The sequence below is a fragment of the Harpia harpyja genome, chromosome 22, assembly GCF_026419915.1.
Source record: "Harpia harpyja isolate bHarHar1 chromosome 22, bHarHar1 primary haplotype, whole genome shotgun sequence".
Lineage (NCBI taxonomy): Eukaryota > Metazoa > Chordata > Aves > Accipitriformes > Accipitridae > Harpia > Harpia harpyja.
In genome coordinates, this window is record NC_068961.1 from 19,930,462 (window position 1) to 19,953,195 (window position 22,734).

Sequence of the window (22,734 nt, forward strand, 5' to 3'; positions counted from 1 at the left end):
AAGATACAAAAGTGAATGGTAACATTTTAAGTTATTATGATAGTCATACAGAGTATTAACTTTCAATATTTACATATGTGCACAGCTAACAAGCAATTATGAAATGAAATACAAACCTGTGCTTTTTGCAGAGGTGCCATTCGACAGCATAACACTGCACTGCAGTTCCTGCAAATTTCAAGAAAGAGCTCTCTGTAGTTAGCAGAGCTCCCATCTTGTCTTGGTTTCATTATTAATGATAATGCTGCTCCATCAATAATTAAACCATAATCTTGCATATCAGTTGAAAGTCTGTTCAGGGATAAAATATAAACTAAGAGTCACTGTAAAATTCTCAGACATACTTTAAATCTGGCAATAGTTCTTTTGTGAGAATTAATTAATGAAAAAATTATGAGTGTGGAATACTGCAAAATTAATATACTTCTAAAGGAAATTCCTTGTATAGGACTGCTATTTATGACATTTTGAAATTCTAGATTATGTTAAAAATATTCAGTGCTTCACCATTTCTAAGACAGAAATCTGATACCTCAATGACTTCACCAGTAAGTATGAGTGTATAATTAATGACCTTTCAGTTTGGTTTGAAAGGGCTCCAAGAACTGCAGTGAGGTAAACTGTGTTGCAGGAATAAAGTTAATTTCGTGGCACATCCCATAATATAGAGGAAAAAAGTCACAGGGAAAAGCCTTTGGTACTCTGAAATGTACTTCGATGAGGAAAATAATCTTTTTTTTTCCAAGGGTCTACATGTAAGGAAGTAAATCATGCTTTGAAGGAAATGCCTAAAAGAGACTTTTTGGCCCAGGGAGATAAGGCTACTGTCTACATTTACAGTATGTATACTTTGCATTTAGCATGGCGGCTAAGTCCGATACAGGCATACCTGTAATTATAATATTAAAATATAATAATTACATGTGTTATCTATAATATTACAACATATTATTTTATATATTAATCTATGATGGGTATACCTATAATAATAGAAGCGTAACCGTGGTCGCATGAAGCACACTTTACCACAGTAACACATGGTGAGCCATGGGGGAAGGTGGTCCGCACTGCAAAAGCGGTTTGCCACGGCATCCAAACTAGTTATTTCAGAGCACCCTTGCATTTGCCTGCATTACACAGCAGCCTCAGGCTCCAGCTCAGCAGTGAGTGTTGGTTAAACATACATTGCGGTTTATTTGTGCTCTAGTTTCAGTGCTTCAAGATTATACTACTGGGCGTGGGTTTTCAACAAACATGGTTTCACCAGGACCCATGGTTGTGAGGAAAGCATGGTATTTACTAATATTAATGTATTTTAAGCACTTCCCTCCATCTTCACTACTAGAACACAAGCTATTTTTGACAAATAAAGTACTGTAAACCATTTTTAGTATTTAGTTCACAGATATTTTCAGCACTTTGTTACCATTGGCACAAATAGGGCAACACCATTAGTATACAATGATATCAACCAAAAATGTACAACGTTCAGGCAATGTACTGCATGTTTGACGTATTATAGTGAAAGATTTTCAGCCTGAATTTGAACATCCAGGCAGAATCCTGCTATTACTATCTTAGCACATTCTCCAACTCTGGAGTCAAAGACAAAAAATTCTGATGAGTCTCAATGTCTAGAAAATGGGCATTGCACAAAAAGTTAAACAAACATGTTTAAACATACCTTGTAAGACCTGTGGGACTTAAGCTAAATGTGGTACAGATGACAGAGAAATATGATTTATTTAACTGAATATACAAGTGTTCTTGATTAGACCAATGGGGCTTAAAGTGTAAGGAGAGCTAAGAAAAATGCTCTGGCCCAGAGTTTCAAGCTGTAAGGCTAAAAATTATAGAAACTCTCTGCTAAAATAATATGACAAACACTTGTTAGCTTGTTGTTCCTGTACTGCAAACTTATTACAAAAGCATATAAAATGTACTTGCTAGCTGGTTCCATATTAAAAAGAAAAACAAATCAAATATGCACCATTATGTCCAGAAGAGCAGTAACTTTTCTTAACATCCTAAGATGATAAAGATATTTAGAATCTAATCCTTAAGTTTTTATAGTGGAAAAAAGAGCAAGTAATGTGTACCAGCTATGAAGCTTCAAATAAGTAGCCTAATTTACTACCCGTATGAAGCATAATATACATTTTACCAGTTTTTTTGCTTTTTAATGCCATTTTCTATCTTATTCCATGTTATGTTTCACTTCTGTACACATGATACCTATCCTTCTATGCATATTGCAAATACACAGAAGTCAATGATTTCTTCATAATTTAGGGCACTTTAAGTATTTTTACGCACACCAGAAGATTTGGTGGTACACTGTTGCCTGTCACCTGTCTGTAAATGTAGCACAATCTTCCCTAGAAAAAGGGCCATATATAGTTGCTCTCTGTGGCCTTAGTCTTATCAAGAAAGTCACATCACGTACTAAGTCTGATTACAGGAATATAAGACATCTGTTTCCTTTTTGGAAGTTAGAAACAGTATTTTGCTTGACAATCATTTTTCCAAGAATAAATATTTTTGCAGTAGAAAATATAGAATTACAATGTCAGCTGTGTTTTTTTCTTTTAACAGTTAAAGCAGTACCAGAAATGAGATAAAGAACCATGACTGTGAAAATTTAAACTTATGTGGAACAAACATACTTAATTGCCTTACAGTAATTCACACTTTAACAACAGAAACTGAAACATAGTATGTTGCTGCTCTTAAGGTAATCAATCAATCATTTAATTGTTTATGAAATGCACAGAAGACCATTCCTGGCTTGAAAATTCAACTTTTTCCTTACCCTGAGAAAGTATCCCTGGTTAAGCTGCCATTGTGTCTTAGGACAGTTTTGCTTAGGTCAAAAAGCACATCGTGTAAACTCTGTTCCTCAATTTTCTTTGTGGTTAGCTCAAGTATTTGTGTATTTCTCCGGAAGAGTTTGCAAGCATAGCAAGTAGCTGCAGCAGTCTCCATTTTGTCTCCCGTCAGAACCCAAACTTTAATTCCAGCTTTCTGGAGTGCTTCAATAGTGTCAGCAGCCTTTTCTTGTAGTCTGTGGAAGTCAATTGACAACATACATTGATAGATTGCTTGAGAGGTCCTTACTGAAAGGTTTCCATAACCACATAAAAAAATTTCAATAAAAGTTATCAGATCTAAGAATTTTCCTCAAGGTGTGAATCTAAAAATATTTATAATGTACTACTCCCATAAACAATTAGTTTCGACACTTTCAAAGTGCTCAAAGGCTCACCTTTCATTTATATAGCCTAAAAGACAAGATGCTTCATTCCCCAGACAAGTACTTCAATTAAAACATTTTCAGTGCTTTCAGCTAATGACATCAAACAGTGAAGTACTGCTGAGTTATTAAAGTTACCTCCCAGTTTTAACAGAGAGTTTTTGAAATTTTTTAAGACCTAAAGATTCTTCCTTCATTTACTCAATACCCTTTTTGTAGTTCTTTCCTCCAAAACTTTTCCCTACAATTTGTTCCATAAGGTATTACATAAACTGCATGTAAATGGCTTGAATATACTGATTTTTGTACACTTAACTATTGTTACTAGCTTACTAAATTATAAAGTTATCATGTGTAACTTTAGTAAGCTAAGGGTATGGAATTGATTCAAATACAGGTTTTTTTCAAATAAATCTCTAATCCAGAATAAAAGATACAAGAGAGTCTCCAACTACTTTGGTAACATCACTAAACATAAGAAACATACTAACCGATCTTCAACAGCTGTAGCACCAAGTAAAATAAAATCTCTTTCTATCTTCTCATATACTTCTGCCAGTTTCTTTTCCCGGTCCTGGAGGGCCAACTTTGCGTTCTGAAGCAGCTTCTGCGCATTACTGTATTCTTCCGCTGTGAGCTTTTTATATGCAACACACAACGTTCGCAGTCCCTCCTAAAGAATGCAATCAGAAGAAACAAAATTTCTCTTGGAAAACTCTTCTTAGACTTCTTGCTGGTGTTTACGCTGGAACATTTGAAAAATTGGAATGATCTTACTATTAACATGAAAAGTCACACTACCCACTTCTATACTGAAGTGAGTGAAGTATAGACTAGCAAAGTACAGTATAGACTAGAATGTGGGTCAGCTTGATTCTGTGCTGCCCCAGAAGCAGTTACAACCCGAGGGACAAACCTCAATCCTCCAGAAGAGAAACAGCTCAGTGACCCAACTGGATGTATAAGATTACCAGGGAAAGGAGAGTCAAGGTAAAGGTTTCCTTCACCATGTGTATAATTAGGCAGGATGAGTCAGAATAAATAACAATAATATAAATAGTAGCTCTGCAGAGTCTGATTTTGATGCTGTGTTGCAGCAGAGACAGGGACAAAATATCACAGAGAGTGTTGAAAATGAAAATCCAACTGTGCCATTTCAGTCAAGTGAAAACTAGAATTTAGCTGTGGGTGTTTCTGACTGGATCAGACTTTTGGACTGTGTGACGAGTAAGAAACAGGGCACATAAACTGTGTAAGGCAGGACAAAGCTGCTGCAACACAGAAGGGAAGTTTTGCCACCTCGAATATATTGCCCCTCACAAAAACATTTAACCGGCACTTAATCTTCATAAACTTTAATCCAGTGGGTCTTTGTATAGTTACTTATTACCAACCCAAGAAGGAGAACTATTTAAAAGTTCCCTGACTCTTGCTATTGATAAGGGTAGGTGCCAGGTGGCTGCCCGTATCTTCTTTCAGAAGCTTCTGTATGGAGGAGCCAGCCCTACTTCCAATTGTCCAGGATGAAAAAATAGCTGTTAGTATGGATTTCTCCCTTGACAGGCATTGGATGGATATGATATGTAAACACTCCTTTTGGTTTCATTAGCCTCCTTCAGTTGTAATTATCAGACAGCTGTTTCACATAGTAAAGCTTAGCAAAGCACTTTGGCAAAGACTTTTGAAGTTTCCCTTCAAAACAGAAGCAGATAACACTGTAGGTATTTTTTCACATACCTGTAATACTTTGTTTTCAGTTTGAGTACTGGATGCCAGCAAATTTTATCCTATTTATAAGACTGGCAGTCATACTCCATTGCAATGGGTTCTGCATATTTTTGGACACAGCAAAATTCAGTATTTTACAACTCCAAATACTATCTTTTAGGTAAAACCAAGTTCTGAATTTCTTTTAAAGGTCATCAGGCAGTTCATAGCTCATTTTTAGCAAGTAAAAATATAAGCATGATCACTGCACTGTTTCCCCATAAGAAATGCATTTGTTGCTACACTGTGCTCTAATGGATTTTCTCTTTTAAGAGCTTTAAAGCAATCAAAGGCGGCAAATCACAATTGCTAAGGCTGGGGTCTGAAAGCAGGGATGAGATTTTTGTGAAGTTTTTCACTTTTCTTTCATTCAAAAGTTAATTCAAACCACCACAGTGCCATACTAAAAAGCTAAATGATGACCTCTGGTATAACATACAGTTGTGCATGCACCCATATCTCACCACAACTGGCATTTGGAAGATGAGACGGAGGACAGACTCAAACAAGGGAGTAACACAGACTGCTACCCATACAGCCTGTGTGCACTTTGGCATACAATAAACTTGGTACCTGGGAAGACAAATCTGTTACCAGATGAAGCAGGAGGTAAAACTTTTTTTTTTTTTTTTGACACTGATATCACACGAACAGATCAATAAAATGGAATCTTACCACTGCGTTGCGTTCAACTCTGGATCGTATTTGGTCAATTTTGCCTTCTTTGACTCTAGGAAATATGGAAGAATCTGCTCCCTTACAAAACAGAAATATATCACCTAAAAGAGACAGTATAAGGAATTCAAAATGGCCAAATATATCTTTCTTTAAAAAAACATCTGAATAACTAAGTCTTCAGAAAGATTTCTTCCAACTTTTTAATAACATTTGCACTCATGCTGGTACCCGGTCCCCTTTTTTATAAAGAAAGGCACACAGACTGTGATTAATGCTCAAACATCTAAGAAGAAACAGAATGTGACAGCCCTACCTGTTGAAGATTTAACAATTACGCTCATTCGCCGTCTCACAGAATCAAAACTCAAAACCTCTAATAATTCAAACCTGAAACAGAAAGAATATTTTTTAAACAACTCTGCTCTTCCAGATCCCTAAACTGGTTATTACAACTTCAAGCCTATCAATTACAACGTGACTGCTAACATGGAAAATTGAGTACTATGGAATATGGAACTAGTACAGAATGAAACAGCAGGTTACAAATAATAAATAGCGGAGGCCCTCGGCTCCTAATGACTTAAAACAGAATTTGTCTGCATGATATTCATAAGTATCTTTGGATGCATAGACAATGTAACTTATTTAAGACTAGAAACCTTGCAGTAGAGCACTGTACTGCTTCCAAAGTAAATTCCTACCTATAATACCTAGGCATAGCCTTAGAACTTGAAATGTATAGGTGTTTACACAGAAGTCATTATTTAATATTTTTCTAATTTTGAATATTCCTATCTCCCAAAAGTGCCCACCCAATTTCATGAATCTTGCTCAAGTGTGAACTGACAAGTTATTCAAGTGAAAAAACATTTCTTTTTACTGGTTTTATATTTACCATTGATTTTATGATTTGATTTTATCCCATGTTCCTTTCCTTTCTAGGAGGAAAAATGAACACAAGCTCCTGTTGTACCGTTTCTGTGTAATTCATCAGTTTATATACTTTTATCATTTACTCTCTTACTTATTTCCTTTTATTTAAGAGAGCCTCCCTTTTTCCAGCACAAACATAAGCATCCCAATCATTAATCCCAATCTCTTCAGTTCACCTCTGTTAATATTTTCCTTGTAAAATAGATCTGCTTATTTAATTAGATCATTCAGTTCTAAGTCCTTAAAACAGCCTGGGATTCAAACCTGTGCAAGGCCACAGTGTTCACTTCATTGAAATTTACAAGAGATTCTAACAAGGAGCTGGATCGGGCCTATGTCTACGAACTGTGATGCATTTTGGAAAAAATTCCTAAAAAATTATAGTGTTTTCATAAATCATCAAATTATATTGACTCCAGTTCTTATGAGTTGAGCCACAGAAGCCTGAAGTAACCTTCAGGAAAAATCCTCCACATTCCCCTAAAAGGGGGAAAAATAACAGCAGAGTTCCTATATTTGTGTCCAAGAGTCCCTGTGTAGTTAGCAGAGCACACATGCAGGAAGACAGAGAAATACAATATCCTTAACCAGCACACAGCTACAGAAGTGTAAGGCAACATTTTCAAAAGTATGTAGATCCCATTAAACAGCTATACTACTTAAATGTTATCAAAAATTTTACTCAAATTATGGTCTACAAAATTTATTCTACATGTCAAAGGAAAATGACAGAAACCAGTACCTGTTTTAAATTTTCTTTGAACCAGCTATAAAAATTTATTCTATAGATATTACCTTCCTGTAAATTATAAGGATTATTTGTAAAGAACAAATGGGGTACATACCGTTTTCTGTTAAGAAAATATTATTTACAATATAACAAAGGAAAAATACCCACAGTCCCAAAAATTATTAGGAACTATTAGATTAGGTCATGAACCCCACACCACACCTTTGTTGTTATTATTAATATTTCATATTGCATATACTGTCAAACTAACAGACTAAGTGAAAATATAGAACTTATAAATATTAGCACATCATTTATTTTTCTACTAAAATGTACCATTTCTGACTTTTCTGAATTAAAAATTAATGTATAGAGAAAGAATGATTTATTAAACACATCAGGAAAAACTCCTCATCAGTCTATTTTGTTATATTTTTAACCACTCACTTCTCTATGTTATTTTCCCGATTTAAGATCTCCATAAAATTGTCCTTCAGCCTTAGATAGGTGTAACCAAGTCTGTAAAATGAAACACACATCAAGAGAATGAATACAACAATTATGTAATTATCCAGTTTAAGCATGTCATAAGGATTTAAGACTAAGCTTATCTTCTGGAAAAAAACAAACAACAAAAAAACCCAAACTGTTTTTATTTGATTCATAAATATGAATAATCATGACTGTATGTTAAGAAAATCATCAGCTCTAGATGATTTAGTGTTTCTTATTATGATTTTTGTGCCGAAAACAATTTTGAACTTCAGTGATTAGATCTCTAGATTAAAAAAGTGTAATACCTGATTAGACACATACCTCTGTATTCCCTCAACTAAAGCAACTTCATCAGGTGATGATGAAATATATATACAAGATCTTCTTGAGAGCTGGTTTTTCTTCAAGCCATCTACACTGTCATCATCTTTTACCTGAACAGTGTGGCAAAGACAAAGAGCTCGGAAAAATAGTTCCTCTCTCTCCTAAAAAATAAAAGGAATGGTTGTCATTATGTGTGATCACTTTCAAGTATTTCTTTGAAAACTTTTCTTTTGGAAGGTTAGCAATGTCACTGATTACTACCATTTATTATGGGATAAAGGCAGTGTCACAGGTCACCTGCCCTTTAGGGGGAGCCCAGTCTTTCCCAGTGGGAACCACACAACTGCTCAACAGCTGCCAGTGCTACTAGCATTGCCATGCAAGTCAAGCTGCTGACGCCCCAAAAAAGTGTGCATCTTTTGCCTCCTCTGAATGCCTAGATGTGGCTAAAGGGTTTTTTTCCTTTACTTTTGCTTAAACTTTAACAACCTGTATTAAATACTAGTCGAGGTACAATTTTAGGAGTTCCGAGTCCCTAAAGGGGGACACAGCACCTGCAGCACAAGTAACAGGCTTTACAGATTTCAATTACTCACGCAGCTTGAACACCTCTCAGAGCTATGTAAAATAAAAGGAGCATGGACACTGTGGCAGCTGGAGCCAAGAACTTCTATAAAGTTTCAGGTGGTTTGGTAATGATAGCTTCTGACACCAGAAAGAGATTTCTATTTCATGGATACTTGGCTGTGTTCTACCTGTATCTTTGTTTCTGAATCATATTCTTCTGTGCTGTTCAATACAAACTGTGCCATTATAATTCCAAGATAAAAACACAGTGTACCTTGGGACCACATTCTGAGGGCCATGCGTGAGAGCCATAGGGCTGTTGAATTACACCAATATATTTTAAGAGGCCTTGTTTTGCCATAGTGAAGGGTATGGTCAAAGTATGAGATTGTATTGATGTACTTAAAAATATATTGTCCTTTGGCCGTGATTATCGTGCCCATTTACACCCTGCTCATCAGTTGACATGTGAAGTATCCTTAACTTTCAACTTTGCTTCACGCAGCAAGAAAGCCACAGCACATACATGCTGTGTGTAGCACATTTCAGATGTGGCTATATTAAGTCACATTTAAAAGTAATTTAATTTGATCATAAACCATTCTCCGGCCGCATCTTCACTCAGTGATGACTAAGTAAGTGTTTGCATTGAGCACTCATTTTCCCCCTTGAGGAGTTTCCTGCCTTGTCTTCCCTATTGCAGCTAATGTTAAATGGAAACCAGCTATTATGTTTCTTCAGCTACTAACCAGAAAAAGATCTGTATTTTGGGGAGTTTATTTAATTCAGTTTTACAGCTGCAGTAAGTTGGGAAACTTTGTATTAAGCCCTTAAATCTTACTCTAAACTAGGAAAGGACAATGTCTATGTTGTGATGCATTTCATGCAGTTATCTACTTTGATTAGTGAAGTTCAAGGATATTTCTAATATTGCCTTCATCAGCACAGTTCAATTTTCATGTTTCATTGTAAAAAAAGAACCTAGAAAGAGTCATCACACCTTTCCACTTCCTCCTGGAGAAGAATCAATCATATCAATCCCTGTACAGTCGTGGAGAATTTGGCCATTGCAGATAACATGTGGTACATAAACGTGCCCTTCAATGCAACATTCTACGAATTCCATGTTGTTCTCAGTTAACGTTCCTGTTTTATCTGTGAAGACATACTCAATCTGCAAATGAGCACAAATTAAAAACAGCAGGAATATGAACAGAGATTTTCCAAGGTCTCTTAACAAAACTGAGACTATTACTGGGTTACACATTCCTTTAAAGATCCTTATGCAGGCTCTTTCAGAAAAGGAAGAGAATAATTTCTTTGGGGAGTCATCTTTCACGCTAAGGTGGGACCCGAAAAATTTTATCATACAAGAGTATCAGGAAAGCTGTCTTTTGCCTCATAACACATAAAAATAATGTGTTTAACCTACTTTCACTCTTCTCTCAAGCTTCTTTTTGGTTTTTAATGTCTTTCTTGCTGCAAGACAGATATTTATGGCAACAAAATGCACACAAATTCCATTTCCCAGGGATCATTATTTAATGTACATGCTTAGATTTGGATCGGTTACTATCAGAATGGTCTTTAGGGTATTATCACATTTCCCCACTACAATTACGTTAGTTTAAATGAGGATTCTGGACTAATGGTCATATACAGTTATACACATGGGCACTGTTATTGCCCTGGCAACATTCCTTTTGTCTCAATATTGAATTTTTCATTAATTTTATCTTCTACAATGAGCCCCAGCATGTGAGGATAACAACATCAAAAACAATACCAAAACCTGAACTATAAACCAGAACAGCCAGATGGGGACAAGCTCAATTTTGGATATTGGATATAGGTATTGTATACAGATTGCATGTATATATTTGATAAACTGAGAGCATTATGTAAGGTTAGGAATTAAGCACTGGAAGTAAGGCAATTATTTAGCATTCGTCAGATTGTTTAACAAACTTCAAAGTTTATCAAGTGCATCAAACAAAATAAAAAGAACCAAACAGATTTTTGCTCTCAGTCATAAGAGAAGTTATTAAATATGTAAACTTTCCTCCTAGACTGACTTTTCTAATATTCATTAATCTGAAAAGGCAAGTCTCCAAATTTTCCAGTGGTTTGTCATCTGTGGACACAATACCCGTATTCAACTTTTTTTCAAAGTGGGCAGGATTTATATTGATTTCTTTCATCTCAACTCCTCCATTCAGTTTTGCAATACATTTATACAAGATACAAAATGCTATCAAGCAAAGGTCTTTTATTCATTCAGTGTGCTGCTTTGGGATCAATACCTGTTGCATGAAAAAAGGAATAAAGTGCATATATCGCTATGACAGTGTTTGCTACAACCACAAATAAGGATTTGCAATCAAAGCCTTCGTTAGAAATACAATGTATAGTATCTTTCAAAAAATGTAGAAGCAAAATTTAGTTCATTGGATTGATACTAATAATGCCAAGTACTGATGAGGGTCCCATTCTAGGGATGACACAAATTTAGTAGTAGTAAGTTATTTTTCATAGCAGAATCACAGAACGGTTGAAGTTGGAGGGCACCTCCGGAGGTCATCTGGTCCACCCACCCTGCTCAAGCAGGGCCACCAAGAACTGGTTGCCCAGGACCACGTCCAGACAGGTTTTGGTTATCTCTAAGGATGGGGACTCCACAGTCTGCCTGGGCAGCTCGGTCACCATGACAGTAAAACAGTGTTTTCTGATGTTCAGACAGACCCTCCTGTTTCAGGCTGTGCCCAGTGCCTCTGGTCCTGCCCCTGGACACCCCTGAAAAAAGCCAGGCTCCATCCTCTTTGCACCCTCCCTTCAGGTAGTTATACACATTGATAAGATCCTCCCTGAACCTGCCCTTCTCCAGGCCGGACAGTCCCAGCTCTCTCAGCCTGTCCTCACATGAGAGATGCTCCAGTCCCTTCGCCATCTTTGTGGCCCTTCACTGGACTCCCTCCAGTATGCCCACGTCTCTTGTACTGGGGAGCCCAGAACTGGACACAGTACTCCAGGTGTGGCCTCACCAGTGCAGAGTAGAGAAGGATCACCTCCCTTGACCTGCTGGCAACACTCTGTCTCGCGCAGACATACCGTTCGCCGCCTTTGCCGTAAGGGCACGTTGCTGCCTCATGTTCAACTTGGTGTCCGGCGGGACCCCCACGTCCTTTTCTGCCAAGCCGCTTTCCAGCTGGGTGGCCCCCGGGGTACACTGTGCCTCGTCATCCAGATCATTAACGATCAGGACTGGACCCAGTATCGACCCCTGGTGTACACCACTAGTTACTGGCCTCCAACGAGACTTTGCGCTGCTGACCAGCACCCTCTGAGCCTGGATGTTCAGCCAGCTTTCAATCCACCTCACTGCTCATCCAGCCCGTAATCCATCTGTTTCTTTACGAGGATGTCATGGGAGATAGCGCCGACTATCTCCCATAATAATAAAATATTTGGTACCACCTTTTATCCAAATAGATATGTCCCTCTAAAAGCTTAATTACTAGTTTGGCTGTACAAAACCAAGGAAATACACCATCTTATTTATTTATTTGAAAACCTATGAAAACATTTTTAATTCATAGAGATTATAATATTTTCTCAAAAAATATTTGTGCTTATCTGTGTCAAGGTGACAATTTTCTTAACACAGAATACTAAAGATAGAATTTCTTCTGGAAAATGAGAGTGACAGTCAATCATTTTACTGCATGAAACATGTATCTGGAGATTTGGTGTCAGTCTAGCCAGACAAAAAAGGGGTTTTTTCCATCTGACTTTTACTCTAAGGAAATCAGATGCTTATATAACGTCCCTCTATAGTCAATAGAGAGAAATCATTACCTTCTTAAAGCATTTATCCTTTACTAATACAGTAATATGAATTGATTTCCACTGACTGGCTGAGAAACCAGAATTTTTGATTCTGAAAATCAAAGATCTCAAATCTTATTTTTAAAATTAATCAGCACTAAAGAAAATGCACACTAAGTTGCAAAACAAAAAATTTGAAGTAACAATTTTAAAATAAAAAATTATGGTAGAAACAGTTGAAAAATTTATCATTTATTATGATAATAATATTTATGATAATAATAATGATAATTATTATATTATTAAATTATCATGATAATTTATCATTATCAAATTCATGAAATTTACCTGTCCCAACTCTTCATTGAGGTCAGAAGTATTCACCAGTGGTCCTTCACCCGTGTCCTCATCAAACATTTCCTCATCCCATGTAAGGAAATAAGAACCAAGAAATTTTTGCATTTCCACAGTGACATACATGGATACAGGAATAATGTAGTTGAAAAGAACCATGAATGCAAGGAAGTCTGTAAAAGCTCGAAGAAACTGCCAAAGAAACAAGATGAAAATATTGATTTTTCACGTACCATCAAAAACCAAAAGATGACTACATACATTGGCAAGTTATTTTTTTTCTAATAACTTTCAAACAGTAAGCAACACCTTTCACAGCTCACAGTTCAGCACAGGATGTATACCTTCATGATTTATAACATCACAACTAATTTGGCATGAAGAAAAAAGCTTTTTTATTTTAACTTAGTATTCTTCTTTACAGACATACAGGTGTAGAATAAAGTTACACATCATTGTTGTAAAGTTCTAGAGCAATTAATGAGAGTGCTTACACATGAATGGTAAACACCTGTATGAGAACACAGAATACCATAAAACGTGCAGTCATAAATTACCAGAATACCATAAAACTACAGTAACTCATTCAAGGATTACCAAATTACATAACTTTCAGACAGTATTTCATTAATAAATAAAGGTTCCCCTTTCTTGTCTCAATACAAGCAGAATGTGTGCACATAACCCAGGCTCCATTTTTTGACTGGTGGAGACTGGTTGGAGGTACAGTTCTCCCCTAGTCTGATCGGAAGGATTTAGTGAAATAGTATTATGGTTTCTGTAGTGCTGGGTTCAGTTCATTACTTTGGATGATCTGGGTATCCATTCTGGACTACGTCCTTGCTCCCATAATGACATGGGACACCGGCAACTCTGTTGCTGGTCTCTAGTGCTCATGACAGAGTTACAGAGCTATATGAAACTAAGCTTTCGAGGGGTATTTTTACAGAGATTCTGACAGCAGATTATTTTGAACATGTCTGTTATATGATTGCCAATAGTTGTGAGACTCTTTTCAGTCCTATATTTCTCTGCAAGAGGTCAGTTCTTTAGTAATCCGCATCAATGACAGGAAACTCCGAAACACTTTCATGAGGCTTTTTATACTAAACCAGACATTTTCTCCTCAGTTACATTCACACATACAACTTAAGTGCAAAAATTTAATATACAAGCTTTCTACAAATATATTGCCACCACTGTTAACAAAAAAAAGCAACAACTTATGACTGGTAAGCAAGCAGGCTGTATATGCTTTTCAGTAGGTTTCTTATAAATTAAGGGTTTAGTGAAACTTTTTTGTTATTTTATTTGCATACCAGATTTCTTTTCCTTTCTGGCTCTGTTTTCTGATTATACCATGGCTCATCACGAAATGGTTCACTCTGCCAGACATACTTCAGGACAGTATTTATTAGTGCTTTACTGATGAGAATGCAGAGGTATACAATAAGGAATACATTCATTGATCTAAGAAGAAAAAAAAAAAAAGGGCAAAATTAAAATTCCATTAGCACATAAACTACAGAGTTTATTAAAAAAGTCAGACTTTTGCTTCAGCCTAACATTTGCTGCAAGTCTAACAATGCTATGATGTAAAATAACTTCTCTACAGTGTTCTCCCAACAAAGAAAAATATTATTGAGGACCATTTTCTATTTCAAATGTTAACTGCTATAATTGTTTCCAAAATGTGTGTGACATATTACCAAACCTAGGATATTAGTGAAAACAATAGCATAGATAGAATCATAACAGAATAACTAGGCTTGTATCTGAAGAACTTTTTATGCCATTTCCCTGAACCAATATAAAAACACTTACATAAGTATTATAGAAACATAAATCTATCAAGAACATTTTGCGATGTAGCTGTAATGGTTTAACTCTTTCTAGACAGATCTAAAAAAGAGAAAGAGCAAGAACACTCCACATTTAAAATTATATTTTCATTAATGATGGGCATGAACTAAGAGCCATGGGGTATACATCAATAACAGTAGAAAGAGACACATCATCATTGCTCAGTCACTGCGTAAGAGAAGGGCTGTCAGCTGGTCAGTACATCTTGCCTTAATCAATGACATTTTTTTTTTTTTTCCACAAGGTCGGACACCTTACTCAGAGCTGACGATTTCAGATAGCAGAGAAGGACTAGAAAATAATCCTCTCTATTTTAAAAAAAGTAAGCAAGCAATGTCAGCTCATCCCTTGAGGACAGCAGTGTCTTCCTTTCCCAATATATATGCCTACATGGAACTTTCAATTTTGGCTACATCACGGAAAACCTGCCCCAGACAGGCTTTGTGTTACTGCAGTTGATCCAAAGTGAAGTGCATCAAAAGAGTAATCTTTTACTGAATTCAAGACTTACTTGCAGTGAAAAGGAAAGTTAGAAAATTGAAGCACATAATCATGGAAAACTGTCAGTAGGTGTACACAAACCAGTGAAAGAAAACTGTTCCGGAACAGCAAAACACATCATATTTTCAAAAGGTAAGCATTACATTAAGGTGGCACTTCTTTAAACATTTAATAATAATTCAATATTGAGAATCTCATTTATATGGCGTTTTATGACTCATAAGTAAAAAATGATACACAAAAATACATCTTTTTTAATTTAAATCAATGAAACATACACTTTTCTCAAAAAAAAAAAAACCCAAAACCAAAAATAATCCCCTTTTATTCACCATTCAAACATGCAGTTTTCCACCCCCAAAATAAATATCAGAAATTTTACTTTTCTACAGCAGATCGCTTCTGTGATTTTGCCTGGTAATTTAATGCCATCTTAGTTTCCATGCCAGTGTAGATAGCAACACCTGAAATTAGACAACTTATTTTACTAAAGATTGCATGGTACAATAATTTAATGAAAGCACAATTCACCAGATTATTATACTCTGTCATTTCTTTAATTCTGTGTAGTCTGAAGAAAAAGAACAAAGATTTCGATGATACTCAGAAGCTAGAAATGGCTTTAATATCTTGGTTCTCAGAGGGAAATTTTAAACAGGATTTACATCCCATTCCAGACTCACAGTTCCCAATTACTAACATGTTGCTATGTATCAAAGCCAAACCAAGGCTGGGTTTTGAATAAATCTCCTTGCATTTTAAGTTCTTCTTTTGGCTTTAATTTTAGAATCTAAGCCATACATTGAGAAAGCAAATCTAGATAGGGCTAAACTGCAGGATACATCCAAGAAGAAAAGGCAGTCATTGACTTTGCTTGCTTTGGGAAGATTTAATAATTCATGAAAAGAGTGATCTTTTGATATTACCAATTTCCTGTTGATATTACCAATTTCCTGCTGATAACACAGATTGAGAGACTAAACTTCAGAAGATTAAATACAACAACAAAAAGAAGGTGTAAACAAGAAGATGGATTTAAAGCACTTATCAAACCAGCACACCTGTACATCGCTAGAATAAAATACTTTAGGATATGCATTGTGCTGGGGTAACGGCAAACACTGTATGTGTTAGGCAGACTAGAAAAAACCACTCATATTAGGAACATCTCTGCCCGAAACACAAGTAAACCAAAATATTAAAACCATCCTCTGAAGTTTACAGAAATACTTACTACAAGCTAATTATATTAGTTCATCTATTTTAGATTACAATTAAAAGCAAAGAGAGCAAGTTTAAATTAATAAATACTTTTGACAACCGTTTTGGAGAAAAAGTTGCAAGATTTTGGTATTTTAGGCTCAGTAGTTCATAGCTATCTATGATCTTCTTTCTTGGGAGTACAGAAGTTGTATACAATAGCAGATGACTTGGATCCTTGTCCCTTTTGTCACCAGCAAAGAGTGGCTTGTTACAATGGAACTACGACTCCCACTAGGCTTTCTTGAAGAATTTCCAAAAAACCATATCTTAGTTTGTGCTTCCTATTTCTGCTAACATATTCAAAATTTTCCATGGAACGAAGACAATTCATACACACAAAATACACTGGCTAGCAGAAAGTCTCATTTTGATCAGGAACTGTTTAAGTGGATTTTATTTTTTTTTTTTTTATCAGCCATATTTACGTCTGGTTGGGGTATGATTTTTTTGTTTGTTTGTTTTGACAAATGAGCAAGACAGATTTAAAATTTTTCAACAGGTTCATTAACTGCTTTGGGACAACAACATTAATTCACAGTGCTTGTTCAAAAGCCATATATTTGCATGAAGAAGTTGAGTCATCTTCACTAATCTTTGAAGACTAAACTAAAAAATCCCCCTCCCAAAAATCTCTATAGTTGTTGTACATCATTAATAGTTACTTTACTGCACTTATAGCAACAGTAAACCTTATTAAAAAGTTGTAAATCAAGTTATTCAATAGAAATCATATGCTCAGTAGTAACTGTAGGGTTGTAACCCTGTTTGACATTTGCTTATTACTTCGGAGTCCATTTAAATAATCAATAGAAATACTTACCAAAGATTTTTTCTGTATTCTTTAAAGTGGCTCCTCTAAGAAGCAGATTTTCGGATCCTAATGGCCTGCAAAAGATAAGCATTACAAAATATAAAAAATATTTAGAGAAAAACAGCAGACCTTAGTGGAAACCACGTAAAACAGGAAATCAGTTTTACTCAAATATTTTTATTTTGTGTACCAAAATTACTAGGCAGTATTTAAAGCTTTTAAGTGAAAATTAAAAAAATAGAGAGATGCCTAAAAGTAAGCTCATAATTTCACAATTCAAGTCGTAAACCAAATGCATCTAAAAATCACATATATGGGTACCTAAATAAAGACTCATCATCCTAACTGTAAGATGCTTATTTTTAAAAATACTGATTCAAGTCTTTTTTAGGCTTATATAAACTATAGGGTCTTGCATAGTAGAATTACTTACTAAGGACAATACGTTCTTCCATTTTATTCTAAGGGGCATACAAGATATTGTTTGATACTTGCTGTGTACATTTCAAAGCATAAAGATGAATATAGGTAAAATAATTTATTGAGGAATAGGGGAATTAATGTAAGGATCCCCATGCAGTTTATAAAAATATTTTGGAGCGTGATATGTAATACAAATCATCATATGAGTGCAAAATCAAGGACTACTTTATAGACAGACAGCGTGTAGAATTGTCAGACTACCTATACAGCAATGGAAAAGAAACAAGAAGTAACTTCAGTATTTTTGAATGTTATTCGAAGAGTTCTTGTGGTATGAACCCCCCCCCAAATCAAGAAACCCTAAACAAACAAAAAGCCCAGGACTGTAACTCTGATGTAAAACTTGAAACTAGTTCCATTCAAACCAATGGAGTGATGCTATATGAATTATTTGGGTTATAGGACATCATACCCCAATATAGTAAAAAATACCAATTGCTCCAACAGTGCTGTCCAAGGAATACAAGCCTTAATGATACAGATTTTCTTCTTGTGCAGTGTTATACACAGATCAATCTATTGCTGTTGAGACTGAAAAGGTATTTTCTGCTTATTTTCCTTTCCTCTCCCACCCAAGCCCATTTCCAACCGACTTCATTAGTCAAACAAATCTTTAAAGTGGAAGAAGCAAAAAAGACTGTTTTCACAGCAGACTGTAGCAATCTATTATTACATGATACATCACTCAATGTGGAAAAGATAGTAGGATCCTCAGGAAAGGATGCCTCCTCCCTGGAAGTAGGCAGCTGTCACTAGAACAGCTCACGTGGCCAATGCTCTGCCTGACCCTCTTCCCTGAGGGACCCCAGGAAGAATGCAGACCAGGACTGCTGAGAGATGGTCACTCTGGATGGTGACAGAGATTTTTGCACTGCTTTGAGTGCAGTTATACAGGTGTTTCCTGAGGGAGCTATGTCAATGACACGCTCAGCAGCCGGATTTCCCCTCCTCTTTGCTTACCGAGATATAAAATTATGTATCTACAGACACATCGAGGTTAGGAAGGCACTTAGCCAGAATGGAGTAACTTCCCACATGCTGGGGTCTAGGATATCACCCAAGTGAGAATTCTTTCCCTCCTACTGCTTTGCCTCTTTGTGGCAAGGACCTGAACAAAATCAGGTACAGCAAGTCTCTTCCTTGCTGGTAGACAGAAGATCCTAGGCAGAAAAGACAGGAAGACTCGTGCCTCTTTTGTACTGCTTCATTTTTCTTCTCCATTTGCTGGACAAGGAACATCCTGGGCTACAGACTGCTCCTTGAGCAGAATGCACCGCACTCACTTCAGGATGAAATGTAGTGGCACAGGAGACGGACCCTTCTAGGTGCCAGACCCAGGGTAACAGATCGCCGACTCCTACACCACATACAAAATGCATTTCCCTGAATGCTGCCTGTGTTCGGGAAGGCAACATTGTGGACATTTTAGACAAATGTAGAAATCCCCTTAGTGAAACTAAACATGACATTTGGCATGTTCAAACTCTTCCATTTCTAAGAAGAAAAACGAGAGAAACACACAAGTGATAATATTCATACTGTTTGGTGCGCTACCAAGACCCCATGCTAATGTGGCAGTATTGTACAAGTACTGTCAGAATCCTATCAACATCATTTAGAAACTAAATACAATACATATCAAATAAAAACTGAAGTTGAATAAAGACATAAAGAGAAATTAACTGATTAAAATATGAAATATTTATGATATAGAAGTTTACAGACTGTAATTTCAAAAGAGAAAAATATTTTATCAATAAGGCAAGGCAGCACAGTGTTGATGAAACAAAGCTAATTCTCATTACTGATACTTAGTCAACTCTAAAAATGTTTAAATGTGTAGAAACTCCGGTTTTTCCTTACCTTGCAGTAGGCTCATTCCTATCATGGTAAACATTTATTCGACCAACAAATCTGTAAAGGAAATATGCAAGCAGTTTAGCAGCACTGCTAATTTGCATGTTTGTACGTATATATGTCCCAATATTTCAATTTTTTTAAACATACATCACAAGGACATATAATTCTCTCTCTGTACAGATATATATATACCACACATACATATTTAAAAAAGCATAAGTGAGAATAGCTTATTTAAGATGTATTTTACAGAAAGTATATATTACAGTGAGCAAACAGCTTCCAATTAAGCATGCTCTGATTATCCAGGAAATAAACAGGAACACAGAGATACATATGGATATATTTAAAACATGTAGACACAAAAATACACAGAACACTAAGTCAATGTAAAGTTTGTGTATTAAAAGATATAAAAGATTATAAAATTATGAATAAATCTTCTAATTAGACAAGAAATCTTATTCTCTAAACTACCTGAGGTAAGTAACAGTATGATTACTATCCTTTACAAGACCTAAAACCTACAACTGAGTTAAAAGCAAAACAAAACAAAAGTATAGAGCCAATAACCAATTTTCCCTCTTAATTTCTCTAAGTACATTTTATCTATATGTGGTGGGCTGACCCTGGACAGCAACTAAGCACCCACTAGCCTCTCGCTCATTCCCTCCCCAGAGGTTAGGGGAGAGAACTGGAAGAGCAAAAGTGAGATAGTGACAGTTTACTAAGTGAAGAAAAAAACCCCAAGTGATACAACAGCAACCATCACCACCCCCCATAAGCAGACTGATGCCCAGCCAAGTCTCCAAGCAACAGCTACTTTGGAAAGACTACCCCCCCAGTTTTATTGCTGAGCATGACATTGTATGGCACAGAATATCCCTCTGGTCAACTGAGGTCAGCTGTCCTGGCTGTGTCCACTCTCAGCCACTTGCCCACCCCCAGTCTACTTGCTGGAGGGCAGAGTGAGAAACAGAGAAAGCCTTGACCGCTGTGCAAGCACTTTTCAGCAATAGCTAAAACACTAGTGTGTTATTAACGCTGTTTTAGTCACAAATCAAAAACACTACACCACACGGGCTGCTACGAAGAAAATTAACCCCATTCCAGACAGACTCAGTACACTGTATTTGCAGTACCACTGTCTAAGCAGGTAACCTCAAACCAAAAGTGATTAAGCCGGACATTAGCATTCTGGATGGCAGAGGAAACTGTGCAGAGCTGGTGGGTCTGTTACCCTGGAAGGGAACCTCTCGGGCTCAGAGACACAACACAGCAGAGCTACATCTAAAGACAATGTACAGTTTGTTATGATACCTCACAATGTAAAATGACTATGCGCCTTTGGAAAGAAAGATTCACCATTGTGGTTTGTGGAGATGTAAAGTGCCAAGTAAAAATTAGCAGAGATAGAAGCTGCCTACCAATAAGCATTCTCATTATTTGTGTTTCAACAGCTGTCTCAGCAAATTCCACCATCTATAACGGCGTGAGCTTCAAAACTTGCAAATGTTCATTTCGTGACGCATGTATTTAAAAAAGGATCAAGCCATTCATGGAATCAGTTTTCTAAAGAAGCTGTTCTCTTGCAGATTTCTAGACCAGTTCCTTGGTCACTGAGATCAGGGAAAAAGCGATACCTCCACACCTCAGAAATAAGCAATGTTTCCTCTGCATCTTCCAACAGTATTTGCTGATAAAAGAGTGCATTTTAGTTTGTTGCCGTATTGTTTTCTGTGTATTATTTCAGCTATTTTTACTGTGGCAGGCAGAGCAAGTTTCCCCAACGGTATGTGGCTTTTCGTCTTTCACTATTAAGAAAGAAACCTCAAAAGTGGCTTCTAAAGATTTATTATTACATTTAGTGAAATTTTGTACAGTACTTCTGTGAAATATTGAGTATTACACATTGCTAAAACACTTTAGAGGTTTTTCTTCATGTTCTGGATGCTTAGCTTTTAAATGTCTTCTAATCATGATGGCTTCATACTATCATAAGCTAGTATCTCAAAGCATATAGGGTGCGGTTCATTGTTAACGATAGCAGATATAAATCCATATTTCAAATAGTCTTGACAATCTCAAATTTTTTTCACTGACTTCTTGTCAGATCTGATTAGATTGGCATTGTTTTTATCTCATGGCTGAGGAAGAGCTCATACTAGGAGTGGAAGCGTTTGCCATTGTCTTGTTCACTTGTGCTTGCATTTAGTATTATCTTCAATCCACAGTTTCTTTGTGGGAATCTTTTTAAGCCACTTGACCGTCATGTGCCACTAGCAACCTCTCCATGTTGTAGAACACCCTCTCTTCCCCTGGGACAACTCGTGAACTGTATGTGACACAGGACTCTGACGCGCAGACGGAGGACGGGTGCCAGTACCAATATTAAATACTAGTAAAGCTTAACTTTTTTATTTTCTTTCTTTTTTTTTTAATTTTAAAAAATAAATAGAAATAGAAGTTCTAAAATTTTTGTCATGCACCCCAATGGTGTGCACCCCCTTTAGAGACCACTGCCCTACAGCAGACCAGTGAACTACTTGCAGGAAAGGAGCATGGATGGAAGACTAACCTGTCTTCAAGCTCACCCTGGTGCCCACTCTAACCAGGCAGATGCAGCTGGTATCTTTTCATTATGATATTCTTATAATTTATTGGTAGGATACCTTAAATGAAACGGGTAAGAATTATTTTCTTACTTATAAAGGTCAGGCTGAGGTTGTTCACATTCAATGGTAGCATGCAGTGCATCAATTTCTTGTTCATTGTGAAATGCCTTTGTATCTTGAACAGCATAGTAAGTCTGGAATGAATAAAAAGGTGTAAATAAAATCAAAAAAGTAAGGACAGATATAAAAGACATTAATCTGCACACATACATCAGCTAGGCACAAAATAGATTTACTAGTTTTTACATAAGAGCTCATAGTTCTAATAAGATGCACCTTTACATGCTCCTAATTGGGAATCTTCCTACATTATATGCAAGTACCTTCCAGGTCACCGTAAAAGCATTTAAGT

At 36.3% G+C, this 22,734-nt stretch overlaps 1 protein-coding gene across 7 annotated transcripts in view; it reads right to left on the bottom strand.

The window, feature by feature from the left end:
- Positions 1-22,734, bottom strand: part of ATP11A (ATPase phospholipid transporting 11A) — a 135,338-nt gene that overhangs the window by 26,736 nt on the left and 85,868 nt on the right. For all 7 annotated transcript variants that reach the window (XM_052773711.1, XM_052773710.1, XM_052773709.1 and 4 more), the window contains exons 7-20: positions 22,413-22,516; positions 19,711-19,761; positions 17,374-17,438; positions 15,673-15,754; positions 14,246-14,396; positions 12,921-13,118; positions 9,748-9,921; positions 8,178-8,341; positions 7,809-7,880; positions 6,012-6,085; positions 5,696-5,799; positions 3,745-3,926; positions 2,813-3,064; positions 117-291 (exon numbers count right to left, since the gene is read on the bottom strand). In XM_052773711.1, the coding sequence (XP_052629671.1) occupies positions 117-291; positions 2,813-3,064; positions 3,745-3,926; positions 5,696-5,799; positions 6,012-6,085; positions 7,809-7,880; positions 8,178-8,341; positions 9,748-9,921; positions 12,921-13,118; positions 14,246-14,396; positions 15,673-15,754; positions 17,374-17,438; positions 19,711-19,761; positions 22,413-22,516 (1,848 nt within the window). The remainder of the gene's footprint in view (positions 1-116; positions 292-2,812; positions 3,065-3,744; positions 3,927-5,695; positions 5,800-6,011; positions 6,086-7,808; positions 7,881-8,177; positions 8,342-9,747; positions 9,922-12,920; positions 13,119-14,245; positions 14,397-15,672; positions 15,755-17,373; positions 17,439-19,710; positions 19,762-22,412; positions 22,517-22,734) is intronic.